Source organism: Colletotrichum paranaense, assembly GCF_030867605.1.
Source record: "Colletotrichum paranaense strain IMI 384185 chromosome Unknown Scaffold_1.1, whole genome shotgun sequence".
Taxonomy (NCBI): Eukaryota; Fungi; Ascomycota; class Sordariomycetes; order Glomerellales; family Glomerellaceae; genus Colletotrichum; species Colletotrichum paranaense.
This window is the reverse complement of record NW_026848959.1, coordinates 3972727-3988439: the sequence shown is the minus strand read 5'-3', so window position 1 is coordinate 3988439 and position 15713 is coordinate 3972727. Positions and strand designations below refer to the sequence as shown.

At 53.0% G+C, this 15713-nt stretch overlaps 2 protein-coding genes across 2 annotated transcripts; both read right to left on the bottom strand.

Annotated features, from left to right (window-relative positions):
- Positions 1-11161: 11161 nt before the first annotated feature.
- CPAR01_01385 (transcription factor IIA) lies at positions 11162-12292 on the bottom strand (the record flags this gene model as incomplete). Its single annotated transcript, XM_060485674.1, has 1 exon — positions 11162-12292. One exon carries the CDS (start codon positions 12290-12292, stop codon positions 11162-11164), a length of 1131 nt encoding a protein of 376 aa, XP_060356531.1.
- A 1147-nt stretch (positions 12293-13439) lies between these two features.
- On the bottom strand, positions 13440-15301 carry CPAR01_01384 (WD repeat domain-containing protein; the record flags this gene model as incomplete). The annotated part of the gene is made up of 2 exons (XM_060485673.1): positions 13440-13561; positions 13618-15301. 2 exons carry the CDS (start codon positions 15299-15301, stop codon positions 13440-13442), a joined length of 1806 nt encoding a protein of 601 aa, XP_060356530.1.
- Positions 15302-15713: the final 412 nt, after the last annotated feature.

The following is a 15713-nucleotide window of genomic DNA, read 5'->3' as shown; positions in this document are numbered from 1 at the left end:
GTATCTCAAAGTACATGTTCAATATCTGTACATGGATGGGCAGATTCAACTTGGACCAAGTCGGCATAGCCTGCGATAAACCTGCCTTGCCAAAATGGCTCTAGCGTACGGCAATCAGCGTCACTGGAAGAGCGTCTTCAACTGCACTCTGACTCTGCGCCACACACCACTACTTGCTGAGGTAAGTACCTACAAGTGAGAGATGCGGCGGTGGCTACTCCGCATGACCAAACGCTGTTCCAACTCTTTTCTTTTCAACATTTATTTTTGTCTTCTCTCGCTCATCTTCATTCCCGGGCTCAATGCTCCCGTGACAAAGAGCATAAGGTCGAGTCTTCGACTGATTCGACCTGAGACCAAGCCCAACTACCCCAGCCGCGTCCATTCCCCAACCCGATGCCTCGACTCTCAACCAGGCGTCTGTTTCGCCCGTCCAGCCTCCCTCTTTGTGTTTTACTACCTGGACTGCGGCGCTACTGTACGTCTACCAGTAGGGCAGGTTTGGTGGAGAGAGTCAGGGGGTCAGTATCCGCCCGCCCACTTCAGATTCCCACCCTCATGTTCCTTCACCCATTACCCATTACCCACATCGTACTCCATACACTAGTGCTGGACCTATCCGTACTGGGTATCTGTATGGGTAGCCAGGCAGACAGGATCATCAAGGCAAGCAAGCATTGTGTGCGACCTGGCAATCTGGTTTTCGATTTGCATCAAAGGCCAGACTTCATGTGTCGAAAACCTCACCCAGTTCGGGGTACGTATCTAAAGACGGATATCTTAGGTACTTCAAGGTAGGGCCCATACCTGAGATGCTCGACCACCTCATTCCAAGCTGGTCGGGGCTTCGTCCAGTCAACCGAGATCACGTATTGGCACTTTTCCACTCGTACAGACCCAAATACCTCCTGTTCCTAAGGTACTCCGTAATGAGCAGCTCAGAGACGTAAAGTCATATCACCCTGCTCTTCTCCCCAGTGGCGTCCAACAGAGTCCCCAAGGCTTGCGGCCTCGACGACAAGCCACGGGCTGCCAGCAACAGCTTTGCACGGCGATTGGTCTTAGTGCCCGTCCACTGTGTCTTGGTGATCCCTTGCAAAAGCCAGGTTGTGCTGGCCGGGGTTCCACGGTGTAGAAACAGTTGGGAGCCATGGAGGAAGCCTTGTTCCCGCTTCACCCCGGCCACATTTTGGAAATATACCCTGCAAGCCATCTTGAGGGGGGAAGCCCCCTTGGCCCTTGGCCCCCCACCTACAGGCCCCTTGTGTCTCTTCCCGCGCCCCCATTTTCATCGCGCGTTCCTCCGCTCGATCCTGATTCGGTGAAACAAAATGGATTCGGTTCAACGAGTTGAGCATTCTGTCATGCTCGCATGGGTCGCATGGGTCTCATGGGCAATGAATGTGCAGTAAAGCAAATGCACTCTGTGCGAAGCTATAAGCGGGCCGGCGCTGGGCACAGTACTGCTTCTGTAAGTATAGGCTCGCACCTAGGTATTGGATCCGTACTTCCACGCCTGTCAGTGTCAGTGTCAAGCGTGTCAAGCAACTTGGCGTACCTTACCGACTCTTTCGGATAAACGCTGGAAAATGGGATGGACAACCTCAAAGTCTCCTCTTTGTCAATCTGCTGCTTATTAGGGCCATCTTTATCATGTCTTCACCTGGTTCACTGTTGTTTCCCTTCTAAGAAAGCACAAGCATTGCTCGGAGCGGGCGGTCATGAACTGGGACGTTACCTGGGGTAGCAGTACTTGCCCCGTTTCTACGTGGACGTCCTCTGAGTGCCTGCTTCCTCTTCGTCATTCTTTCCTTTCTCGACCTCTAACGTTGCTGCTAATGGTAATTCGGCTTGGATACGTACTTGCTCATTTAGCAATGCTTGCATCTCTTTGCATCAGATACCTTTATCACCAAGAATTTCCCCTTTGGTTTTCATGCTTGACTTCAATTTTTGTATTCCCATGAACAACATCCCCTGGGTGACGATGCGTCTAGCATATCCATCATTCAGTCGACCAGCTCTGCCCCATTACCCGCACCCAACCCAACTTCTCACTCTGCATGCCTGGCCGCAAAAGACTCTACTGCCAATAATCCGCGGATCTAACAGCCCATTTATCAACTGATCCAGGGTACAAGGCTGTGTTGCATCCACTCTACTTGTCTTAAGGTTCGAGACATGCTCGCTGAATACTCCTTCTCGAGTTCTCCGACACAAGACGGAATGCTTCCGGAGATGCATGGTAAAAGGGTACGTATTACAGCAATATCTCGCGATGCTATGTTTTTACACAGTGGCCTTGATTAATTGTCTTGGGCTATCACCTCCATGTTCAACATCACAGACTCTCACAGTAGGTATTTCTCCAAGAAAGTTAATGGAAGGGTGGCACAATCGTGTCCGGGTCACCTGCCCAGATCGAGCCCAAAATATGACGCTGCGGCAAGTCAACAACCAGACCATACACCGTCCATTCTGAGACCACGATATCCTTACGAATACCGAGCCAATAAATGACACAAGGATCCACCATATCTCCTCTCGACAGCCACCGCCTGAATATGTTCAGAAGCCCATATGCTTAGCTCTTCGCGGAGTCCGCTCAGACATGTGCTTGAGTACAGGTCGAACACCTTGAGACAAAAGACGGCGACCAGGAAATGGGCTGGACTTTTGCACAGCTTGTCGCAGGAAGCAGCCAGGAATGTCAACAACCCGGGCAAAGTCCACCTCTACCATGAGGTCTCCAACTATAGCGTCAGTATTGGCGGTGGGGAATTATTACGATAATTCTTCCCACACGGTGCGTACTGCCATCCGGAATGCGGTCCCCTTAACAAGCACGACAAGTAAGTGTCCTGAGAAACCTCAATTCCGCACACGGTGGCCAGCCTGCTTGGTACCCAGCATTACACAAGTCCCCTTCGTCCTGGCTAGGGGTGGCGTCCCTGACATGGTACAGATTACTGTAACGGCCCTGTCCACGGAGCTTTTAATGATATCTACCAAATCCTTACAATGTCCCCGTTCCACACCGTCGTGTGCATACCGTTTCCTGGATTTGCAGGGATGACGTCGTGGCACCCAGCTTCTCGGAACTTCCACCCCCTTACCTCGCCCAAGCTGGCAACAACTTTTCCGGAACGCGGACGAATCCTGCAAGGAGTCTTACACCACCTTGTTCGCAACCTCGCATTACGTACCGCAGTAAATGGGAGGAGAACTATCTTGCGCCTTTACCGCGAAAGCATTACTTGATCCATCATGACAGCACATGCCTGGAGGCAGAACTTGACCAAAACACGACCTTTTCAAGACAGCTTCCAGTGGTCCAATTCGTCATGAGCTGTAAGAGACACACCAGCCGCAGTACTGGTTCTCTCTTGAAGATAGTTCCGGAATTTGAACACGTATCCGAATAACTAGCTTTGGCCTGCAGCAAAGCGGTGTAAAGTGGTAGGCTGCTGATGTTAGCCAATTGAATACTAGGCTGACGACCAGTGCAGACCGGGGCACGATGCCTGCTTGTATCCCAGCCTGCAATGAGCACATGGCTTTCGGAACCAAAGGACTGGATCTTATCTGCGGCCCCCTCACTCATCGTCCGCCCTTTTGTTTCACTCTGGAACGAGAGCTCCCGTCGTGCGTACCACGAGAAACGAGAGTTCTCAGACGGTTTCTACATACATGGGAAAGGGATCCGTTGACTCGAGAGACTAAGAATATGTGTATCGCCGTGGCTCTCAATGAATAGAACGACACCGCCGGACCAACGAGGCCTTGCATCAAAGGTACCACTGGCAGCATACCACTCCTTCACGGCCACGGCCATATCACGGCCATGTATTCGCGTGGCGCTAATTGCCCTTTACCTCACAGATACGGATGCAAATCCCTGGGCATTAGAGACACCTCTTGTGCCCAACACGTCCAAGATGTGGTCCCAGGAGCCTGGGCACCTGTACGGTACCAAGCAGCCATTAAACCCCGCCTACAGCGGCAAACGGGTCTTGATCCATTTCCAGCGCATGTTACCAACCTCCTTGAAACGGCATCACAAGAATCGTTGACAGGGGCCTTGGAATGGCCTTACTATGTAGTCTTCCTAGGCTAATCAGACGGAGTCGAGTGCGAATAAACGAATCACAGTGCACTTTTGCAGCGGCCGACGCGATCCCTGGGTGTCGAGGTCCCATGTCCTAGGGGTACGAATCATCCGAAGCCACGGTTCCAATAGCCTGGGACCGATCGGCACCAGCGGTGTTATTTCCAGGAGATGGGGGCGGTCGAGGAGCTACCCTGGCCACCTTTGTCTGTTCGCCTTTAGCACAAGTACTCTCCAGAAGGGTTCCCTGCAATCTTTGTCCCGCGAGGTCCCAGCCCAGAAAAGCGTGGAGGCGTTCGAGCCGCCTACCTGGGCTCACACCGAATGGTTACAGTCACTGGTCAATGAGAGAATCAGTGGCACGCCTGCCCAAGTCCTTAGCAGTCGAAATTGGACTCGCGATTCTTTCCAGCATGGTCGTGTTGGACCGAGACGATGGATGAGCTGTGTCTTGGTCCTAGCTGGGTGATTGGTCGTTGCTGGCTCGGTTCCACGACTTTCCCGCTTCTGTTCGGGGCTGCATACCAAAACATCCCGGGGTCCGTGGTAATGTCTGAGGCTGATGTCGGGGTTAGATGAGCTGGCAGCGGTGATGACGCTTCTCGACCCTTGACCCCTGGGACTAACGACCCGACACTCTGGTTCTGCATTTGCCCGCTACTCACCCCGGCGTCAGCCACGACTGCGGAAGCCTGTCATTGAGTCACAACCTCACAGTCTGGGCGGGAAGAACAACGAAAGGAAGACGAGTGGGCCTGTGTGCGAAGCCGAGCCTCCGCGGACGACACGCTGCGAGAATTCCAAGCATCTCCTATCTTGTCGTGTTCCAATTTGCCGGATTGGCGAATCCTTGCCCTGAGCCAGAGCCGGGTGCATTTGCTCACACACCATACACACACGCGCGCGCATCACAGTAAATCTCGCTCAACCGGAACATGACGAAGACCAGCCGGTACCAGAGCAATGGAATGATCAATGTAAGGAAGCACCCTCTGCCTGCTGACTGAGGTATCAACTAGTCTCTAGACCTCAGGTGGTATGGACGGCGCCAAACCTTAATCGAACATGATCGGTGATATGGAGGGACTTTTGCAACCAACTTCTGGTCGCTTGGAGGGCCTAGCGTCTAGACAAGACGGTCAAAATTTAACTCGCTCGAGCTCGAGTCACCCGAGTCTTCCCCGCACACGGAATTCATCTGAAGTTACTCGTAGTTGTCAGTCAGAGGCCAGAGCTTGATCATGGCTCGACAATGAGGCGAATAGTTCAAAGCCAGAGGCGGTATAACGATCGCCTGGAGCTCAGGACGATAGTGCACTGTAGTGCCATGAGGCGGCCGCCATTTCTCTGCGAACAAGTTATCTGCACCGACGTCTCTGTCAAGCAAACGGGGCGAATGCTTCTGGCGGTCCTGCAGAGTACCAATTGCCATGGAGGGATGCAAACAGTTGGAGTCGGAGCTACCGCATATCCGCGCTGTTGTTCTACTGTATTCGGAAAGCATTCGGATGTCGTCCAGCCATACTCCGTACAGATAGACGTTGGTTACATCGTTTGACGAGCCAGGCAGGCATCGGTGTTGACGCGCAGCAGTCGAGCATCCAACGGGGTTCGGCGGGCATCCCAGTCTTTGCTAGGTCGCTGCATAACGGCAACAAGGGTTTGCTTATTGGCAATTTTTTGACCCATCCAGACAAGCAAATGGATTGATTGCCTATTTCTATGTATGTGCTCAACCCCTGCCACACTACCTAGACTAACGGGCCTCGGGGACTGGTCACCCAACGCACCTGAATCTTTCCATTTTTCCCTACAGGATGGCGCAAGTCAATGTACTCCAAATCAACTTGGCATGGTTCAACCCTGATGGACAGTCTGGGTCAGGTTTTCGGCAGTTGATGCGCCAAAAGAGAATGGTTTGTCCAGATTACCTGCGCAATCCGGTAGGCTTCAGTCTTCAACCAAGCCAGGTTTGACGTAGGTTGTCATCAACGGATAGCCGGATCTTGTCACACAAGTGGCGTGCAGGCAGCAGGGCAACATTCCTGAGGTTCTAGTGGCGACCACCGCTGCACATCTTTGAGACAGAGGACTGAAAACCAGGGTGCTGTTCACCGGAGCTTCTAGGACAGGTTCAGCGAGGTTACATCAAGTTGGCTCCCTTTCACTTGATCCCATGCTATCACAGCAGCGGTCAGGACTCGCAGGGCGGCTATGGCTGGGTACCGCCGTTGAATCTTGCCTGCCGATCACAATGCGTCAAGAGGATAGGCGATCTGCTGCGCCGCCAACGTCGGCGCAAAGGCGCAACATCGAATTTCTGTTGGAGAACAGGCTGAGCTAATCGCCTCACAATGTGCATCCTAGATCCTTGCCTGGTCGATACTCCGTCCTCAATGCGGTGAACCACCCGTCACTTAACGACACCCAAATGGCACCGAATACGATTGCAATCTGCGGCATGATGATCACGCAGACAGCGCAAGTGTGACCTGGCAAGACAATCAACAGGACCGCGGCACAGTCCAGCGGCAAATTGTCACAGCCCGGCCATGGGCCGGAGTCACAGCCGCTCCCTCCAATCATACTCCTTCTCTTTCTGGTAGCAAACCGAAGCTGGTGCGAGGGACAACGAACAACAAAATTCCCGAGCGAAGCTGGCCGGCAGGGAATGCGATCCCAGACGCCATCCTGCAATAGCGGTTCCGAGCTCTCGGGTCCAGGTTCTGCGCCAGCACGCCCTGTCCTCTAGTCTTTCGAGAATAACTAGCACAAGGTGCGTTTCTCAATTGGTCGTTGACGTGACTTTGTTTGTTCACCAGTCAGCATTGTTACATCATCTCATCTCATCTCAAAAGACGTTTCCATACTCGGTGACGGTTGAGGACAATGCTTGCCAAGAGGGCTACAACATATTTGGCAGCAGACTGTGGCAGCCTTTGATGGGGTGATATTGTATATATTGACAACGACTACCTTACGAATGTTTACTTCGGAAGGTATATCGGCCTATTGGTGGAAGCACTGTGAAATTAATTTCGGCGCCCACGTTAACGATGCGGCTCTACACTGTTCTGCAATTAGCTAACCAACTCAACCAAACAGATCACCGACTAGTAAGCCATATCGAGACAGGATGGAGTAGCGACTGACTGGTGTGAAGCTCAATACCTGGCCAAAATTCAAAAAGCCCTCTACCGGCTCCTTTGACGCTGGCCGAGAATCATTCGTCACGGATCCAAAAGCTGTCCAACGATGACGAGCTGTGGTATAGCTGTGGTATCAGACCACCAACCATTCGACGCGTCGGTAGGCGTCTCAAAATAGCTATGGCTATTCCCTGGTTGATGGAAGAAGGATGAGCAACAATAATCCAAAGAGAATTTTAAGCGCCCTTGGTGAAACTTGGTTTCCACTTCTATAATAATCAACCACGAAGGAATACATCACAAACAAACCAGGCGTGTCGCCCATTTGTCGAAAGTGGAACCATGCCTGTCGTGACATGTCGGAGTACGGATGCCCTGGCCGGTCTTGGTGCGCTGCATGCGCATCGAGGACCCTCAACGGGCCGTACCACGGCGTATGTACACGTGTTTGAGGCTCGCATGCGAAGTGCACTCACCGATAGTGGCCTATACGTATCACCTAGAGCCTTCTTCATACGGAGTACATAGTCTGTCGATGCATGCTACACATTTCCGATTGAGTAATTGGGAACGGCGGGGCTCAAGAGGCCGGACGTGAAAATCGCCAGTGGACCTCGACGAGAAGAACTCGACGATCGGTGGCTCCATAGGCCATTCCACTATCCACACCTCTCCAAGGGATTTCCGTTGATGAAGCGAACCTCAAACGGTCATGCAATCTAAACGAAACCCCGCTGGACAAGACCACGGGGGTTTGCACGAATATCCATCGCAGCTTCGTTAAAGGAGGACAGCAGTGACGAGCATTTCCTCCTGTAACACAGGGCAGAGCGCTTGAGTAAACACGCGGCTACGGTGAGGGTCACATACAGGTGGATGCCTTTTGAAGGGCTGCTTGCTGACGATCCCATCAGATTATGCTCGCCGCTGCTCCATTGGCCCCATCAACCCATAGGCCGGGTTTTGGAGAGGTCATCACCTTCAAGGGTCCCATGATGGGCTCTCCGGTGATTGCTCGGTGCTCAAGCCCGAGGAGCCGTTCGTTGACGATTGACGGGCCCTAAGGTATGCGGTCTTTGCTGTATTCTATCCGCAGGTGCCCGGAACTACGCATGGATACACTGCAAAGTCACAGCTCTACGGACTTGCCATTCCAGTTTTTTTCAGTCTTACGGTTTTGCCAGTACCTTTTTTTTTTTTTTTTTTGGCAGAATGCAACGTCGGTACTTGGTCGGTATCCACCGAGTCGGAATAAAGCCGAGATGGGTAGACGCGATTTGCTCCCGGATTACCCCTATCCCTCTTCTGGCGCAACGTACATTGCGAGGTTGTACTGTTCGTGGTGAAGAACCAAACTTTTCCCTTTTATCGGAAAGCGGAATACCGGCCACCATGAGCCATGGTTCACTTCACTCTCCGTCCCTCGGGTTAATCTGGCCCAGGCTCTACGGGTACGTAGGTTTTCCGATGTCCTGTGGCCGATGAGATCGATTGTCTGCCCATGGCAATCTGGCTGCCCCGTAGGCCCCTGGGCTTGACTCCCTTGGATAGCCGAGCCGAGGGACGCGAGCTGGAGGTTTTGTGAGGTCATCACTCCCGAGGACGAACCATATCGCTATGGAGCATTGGAGGTACGAATCGAGTCGATCGTGCTCCTGTCGGGAGCGCGGCGGAAGCCAACTCCCGGGCCCCGGGGGCCCGCCTATTAAGGATAACTTGTGTGGCGTTTGCGTTTGCTATGAACCGCTGTCCCTCTGCTGGTAGTCTGTAGAGTGGGGTGTTCATGGAACGAACCGGTGGTTCGGTGTTCTGGTGTGCTTTCAACGCGGAAGGGAGGCACTTTATCTGGGTTCGATGCTTGAATCGGAGGATTCAAGCTTGGGGCTAAAGGAGATCTACTTGGGATCAGTCATCTAGACGAGAGAACACCTTCAATATCACCCCTGTAAAACACTCTACGTACCCTTTCAGATACTCAAGCACCACATCTTGGGGTCTGTTCCTTGGGTCTTTGGCTGAGATACTGTGAGCCTCAGTTTTCAGCCCTGCTCGCACCATTAATCCATGTCTCCTACTTTATGAACAGGCATCTGGAGGCGAATGGCTCGAAGCACCCCCTCCTCCTCCTATCCTCTTTTGCTTTGAAGTCTACAACATCTAGCCATGCTGAGTTGATGTTGGTGACCGACCACATACACATCGATGATGTGCGGCAAATCTGCCATCTGGAGACACCTCTGGATAATTTGTGCCGGGGGAGGAGGCCACCGGAGATTTCAGGCTGTGTGAAAATGAGACTGAGACCGAGGGACATGTCCAGCAGAGGATAGACCTGACCGCCCCCATCCGCAAGTGCGAGATAGAGCACGCAAGAGGCTTTAACTCCCCGCCACGAGGAATGTGAACCTCGCTCCACGGGACGGATCGAGCGGGCTAGACCGGCATCACAGACATCACCTAACATGGCTGGCTTGGTACCCCGTCGACGTGGCTGACACCGGGGGCAGTATCGATCACACGTTGGCACTTCGATCACCTCTATACCTCTCTCCTGTCTCACTCACCCATGTCATCTTGTCAAAACGCCATCACAGGAGGAGGAAGTTGTTTTGGAAAGGAAGAAGCCGCAAGGGCAAGTTAGAGTTTGAAACAGAGACATCAAGGCGAGTACGGAGTAGAGAGAGAGAGAGAGAGAGAGAGAGAGAGAGAGAGAGAGAGAGAGAGAGAGAGAGAGAGAGAGAGAGAGAGAGAGAGAGAAAGAGAGAGAGAGAGAGGGAGACGAGAGAAGGGAATAGTTCGGATAGAGAGAGAGAGGAGAGGGAGAAAAGAAAAGAAAGAGAGAGAGAGAGAGAGAGAGAGAGAGAGAGAGAGAGAGAGAGAGAGAGAGAAACAAATTTCATCAGGTCTGGTTTGATTCGATTCCAAAGACGGCACGGCACACTGCCGAAGTTTCTACATGCTTGTATAGATGTCACTCATATGAGAGGGCACGCGGTGTAAGGGGTGAGTGTAGGGTGAGGGGGAATGGGGTTGAGGCCGTGGGCAATATAGTCATGGGAGTACATCGTCAGGTTAAGACAAGACGGCAAGGTACGTTTCACAAAGGATCAAGTCGACTGATATTGGGACATTTCACTTTCAACACATTAAGGCCGAGTAGCGGGCCGATAGATATTTAGGGGACGAGCATATTCCGTGGCAGCAGATTCTATTCTAAAGAAATCAGAAACGACTTCATGATTGCTTGCTGTTGTACACGTTTTTTTTTTCTTTTTTGGGGGGTTTGAGTTTCATTTTGTTGATCGTCTTTTGTCGTGCAATGAAAGAAAGGGGTCTGCTGCATTCCCACCGAGACCGACAGCGTAGAGGAGAAAACCCAATTTACTCTGATCCGTCTTCTCTATTTGCTTGACTGGAGCGAGTCTTCCTGCTGACCTTTTCCTCCTGTAGAAACCCATCCTCGGTCAAACTCCCCCAAGCTCTCGGTCCCGTAGGCCTCCGGGAACATAGCATGGCCATCGTTTTCCAGAGCATGCCTTTGAACTTCAAGACGCATGTGCCTTTGAGACGCGATGGGCTGCAGTGTGTATGGGCAACAGGTCTGGCTCCCTGATGGTAGTGGGAGACAGAGACCATACTGCGAAGCCAATCTCATTGCATCGCAAACGGTTTCCGAGGCATTGCACTAAGAATTGAGCGTCGACAGCCATCCCGAAAGATAGAAAAAATCAAATTGAACGATGCTGGATTTCTGGGCGTGTGGCTGATCTTTAGCCTCTGCCTTCTGCTAGTCTACAAGATCGAAATTGGGTAGGCAATGAAGTAGTAGGGATAGGATTGGAAAGACTCCATTCATCACAGGACTGAAAAGCGTCGATTCGTCGTGCAAAGCGCGTCGGGTACTTTACCACTCGTACTCGCCAGTGGCCTTGTGGAAGACGTACTCCTTGCCGTTGACAGTGAGAACACCATCCTTGAGGACGCACTTCCACTTGTTCTTGACGCGCTGGACCTTGTCGTACATGCAGAGCATGATATGTCCAAGACCCTCATCGTCGACCTCGTCGTCATCCTTGTCTTCATCAGGGTCGTCAAGATCTGAGTTGATTGCGTCTTCGTCAACTTCGTCATCATCATAACCATCGTAACCGGCAATTCCACCATGTTCCTTGCCCTTGGATCGCGCCGTGGCAGCCGACGAATGCCTCGTGGCTTCCTTAAGAGGCAGCATCAAGCCGCCGCCCTCCATGCTCTTGGCATTGGCAGCAATCCGCGCGTGAATCATGCGATCAATATCAACACGTCCAATCTCGCGTTGAGACCCATCAGGGTTGCGTTGGAGCAGAACACCTTCAAAGTCGAAGTCGTCACCAGCACCGTCGGTCTGCGAGGGATTCACACCTGGCTGACCATTGCTAGGTGGACGCTGCTGAGGCTGACCCTGTTGAGGAACTCCCGGGCGATACTGCTGTTGCTGCTGCTGCTGAGGCTGGCCGGGCATCTGGGGCAGAGGCGGTTGGTTGGCAGGCCTGTTGGTCGCCGAGGCTTGTATGGCGTTCATGGAGGCGGCGCCTTTCTCGCCAAACTGACCGCGCACATGTTGAGCGGCTCGGTAAGCTGCAAGTCCAGCGCTATCTTGTTGAGATGGCGGCATCGGCACATTCTGCATGCCAGGCTCCGGCTTGATGTAAGGCTCCTCCTTTACAGGCATATTACTGGCCTGTTGAGCCGGGTTTCCGCCAGGCAGAGGTAGACCAGGTACTGGGAGTTGCGGACTGAGCTGGGCCTGAGAGTATGGAGCCGCAGGCGGGGGTGCGGCCGTAGTCGGAGGTGGTGCAGGAGGAGCTGGAGCTTCCTTGACGGGGTCCCATGGAAACGCCGCAACCTCGAGTTGAGTGAGTTTTTCCTGCCATCCCTTCTTCAACTCTTCGAGCACGCTCTCATCAACACCACCCTCCTCGAAATCGACCCGAGAAGAATTTATCACCTCATCGATGATCTGTGAGTAGACGTTACCCACCGCGTTGTTAGACATGGTGGCGTTTGTTGGTCGTCGTTGTCGTCGTCAACTATGTGTTTGTCGAAGAAAGTAGTGTCAAGCTTCGGTACCGGCGAGACGGATGTGCGAATCTTGTGGTCGCGCCTTCTCCAACCTGGTCCCTCCTTCCTGACTGTTAGACTTAGTTGACAAACGAAGTCGCACAAATGGTCGAGAGTATTCAATCGAAGTCCGCCTTCACAAGGTTGCTCTTGGGTTGTTGATGGGGAACCGCCTGCTTAGTCCGCCACTTCTCGCTGCCCAAAATGGCATGCGCCTGTGTAAAATCGGTAACGGCGAATATGCAATCGATTGCTGACGAGGTCTCGCTGGTTGCTATCGGGGAATTGAGATGTAGGCAGGGTGTCTGGCTGGGCCCTGTTTTTCGCTTGGTAATGTGTACGGGTCAAGATTGCCTTTGTTCGGTGGGTTTCGTTTTGAGGCTCGAAGCAGGCGCTCGCCTATTAGTAAGCTTAGGCGGCAGCCGCACGGTGGGAAGGCTGAACTCAGGCACCTGCCAACTGCAAACTGCCCGCAAACTGCCCACGCGATGATCGCTGAAGGATCCACACTTCCCGCAGGAACTGATAAGGCCTTAATTAACCCGATAAGCCACCTGAGAAGTGGATTGAAGCCGGAATGCGGGGTGTGAGCCGCACCTCAGGTCTTCGACAAGCAACTCTGGTCAAAGAAACTTAACCTGCTGCACACCTCAGGAACAATGAGATATTGAGCAGATATGGTCATCAACAGACAAAATCAAAGTTTTGACACGAGAAGAAGTTAAAACCCAGGTTTTCTTCATTGCAAGAGCGGTCCTTGTCACTTAACTACGGCCGTCTTCTATAATACTACAGCACGTCCCCGACGATGCATTCCTTCGCAAAAACAAGCATTACAAATCTGTCCCATGCTACACAGCAATGAATGATATCTTCTGTCGTTACTCATGACCAAGCAATTTCGTTTCCCGTGGAGAAGCCCTTTCGTGCCACGTAGAGTCGGATGCAATAAAACCAAACTCCTCGCTGAAGATGACCCCAACCGCCAGGAATCCATGACCGACAAATGCCAGAGGAGATATACCTACATTTATTGACGTCGTTTGACCGACATTCGCCAGGCTTGGTCGATGGTGGACCGTTTACCGGATGGTCATCTGCTTGACCATGTCTGCCTTGGCCGAAGATGTGCTGCTGCCAACACCGGCACTGGCACCGGCCTTCTTCTCGAAGACCTTCCAGAACTTCAGACTCTCATCGGCAGCTAAGCGATAGTGGTTAGCAGTTGTCATTGTTAAGTTTCATATTTCCAAGACTCACCTGCGGTAGCAAGCATCTGACCGTCAGGGCTGAGGCAGCTGTGCAAGACTCTGCTCTCGTGTGCAGGGATCTCGACGTTACGAACCAACGTGGGGTAGCTCCAGATGCTCAGGGAGTTGTCGGGGAAGCCGCTAGAGCTGACGATCTCACGGTAGTGAGGGCTCCATCGCAGGCTGGTGACTTGGGAGCCAGTGTCGATGCTGTTGACGCGAGCACCAGAAGTGGAGTTCCAGAAGTGGATGTGGCGATCATAAGAGCCACCACCCGTAGCCAGAAGGTTCATGTTCCAGGGGCACCACGCAAGGGCCTTGACAGCAGCCTTGTGATTCGTCTTGGTAAACTTGGGCACAGAGAGCGAGCGAGCGTCCCAGATAGAGACGAGGTTGTCGTTGCCTCCAGTGGCCAGTTGTGCGCCATCCGAGCGCCACTCCAGACCGCAGACTTCTGAAGTATGAGAGACCAGCTCTGCAACCTTGTGCTCCGCAATGCGGACATCGTGGTTGAAGACCAGTCCGCTGCGAGCTCCAGTGGACAGAAGGTGCTTGTTCCAGCCCATAACACCGACCCGGGTATCGTGACCGAACATGCTACGGACCTTCTGAGCCTCGGCTACGTCCCAGATCTGAACCTCACCGGTGCCAAGACCAACGCCGACATACGCACCGTCGCCAGACCACTTAACACTGCTGACGTATGTGTCGGGGCTTGTCTCAAGGAGACAGCTGACGCTTCCCTCGTCAGCGGACCAGACGTAGACGTTGCGTTCAAGGCCGATGGCAACCTGGTTACCGGAGCTCCAGTCGAGAAGGTTGAGGTAATAGTCGTCAATCAGACCAGGAGCATCGAGAACACGCTCAGGGGCAGTGGCAACGCGACGGCGGAATTGAGCTGATGTGGCGCTCGCAGGCTTGAGAGGGCGGTTGTACTGCTGGCGGAGGTCGATGGGCTTGGAAGATTCCGGGGGCGCAGGCTTGAATTGCAGGATGCGAGTGTTGAGGCTGACTCCGCAAGCGCTTGCGAGAGAATCCTGGTACGCAACGGTGTTGGGAGAAGGACGAGAGTATGTGGAAGGCTCCTCGTCCTCAATGTTGAGACCCTCGAGGGCAGCAATGGCGTCCTCTGTTGCGGATGAAAGCACGTTGGATGCTTCGCTCACGCTGGCCTTTGAGCGCTTGTCGGGTCGGTCGAGCTTGCTGCTGCCGGCGTTGGAAATAGCAGAGCTTGCGCTACGGTTGGGGATGAAGCGGTCACCACCATAGTTGACAGTCGTCTTGCTGGTCTTTTGCCTGTGAGAGGTCTTCTTGGACTTGGCGCTGGAAGGTGTCTTGGAGGTTCCCGAGCTGGTCAAAGTGAAATCGGACAGGCCAAGCTCGAGAGCTCTGCGAGGAGTTGAAACGCCCCTGGCAATGTTGGACTTGGGAGAGTCGCGGTGAGACGACTTGGTGGTGGTGGATCTAGCCAAGTGGGCAGTGAGGTTGCCACCATAGGTTGACTTGCCTGATGCGCGGTAGGCGTCGCTGCCAGACTGCTTCTCAGGGGTGAAGGGGGAAGAGTTCAGGTTCACCGAGACCGAGGTGGAATGCTGACGGGGCGAAGGTGTGAGAGGCATGCGACCGCCGGCGGTGCGGGAAGAAAAGAGACCCTTGTGGGACTTGATGGGAGTGGATACTGATGCAGTGGCCATTTTGAGTAGTGTATGTGGGGTATCGTGATGAAACGAATTGTAAATTTCCTACGGGTGCAACCTGGCGCACCGAGGGAAGAGGTGATGAGAGCTCCAAGAGACTCTATCGAAAGGTTCCTGGGTGTTTGGTGTGTTCCGTTAGTATTCTGTCGTTGTGCTCGATATTCGAAGTAGTGCTGCCACGAGAAAGGCTCGAAGTCGGATGGGCGACCAAATGGCTGTGGACAGCGATGAGATCTAGAGGACTTGATTTTTCTTGTGAAAAGGCTTTGATTGAGAAGCTTGACCCAGCTCGAAAGCGTAGGAGAGCAGATTCAAGGTAGTAGAGGATAGCGGGAGTGAAGAGGTTTGGTATAGAGAGAAGAAAGCTCGAAGCTGGACAGGAGCTCTCATCATCTTTTATTTACTTTGT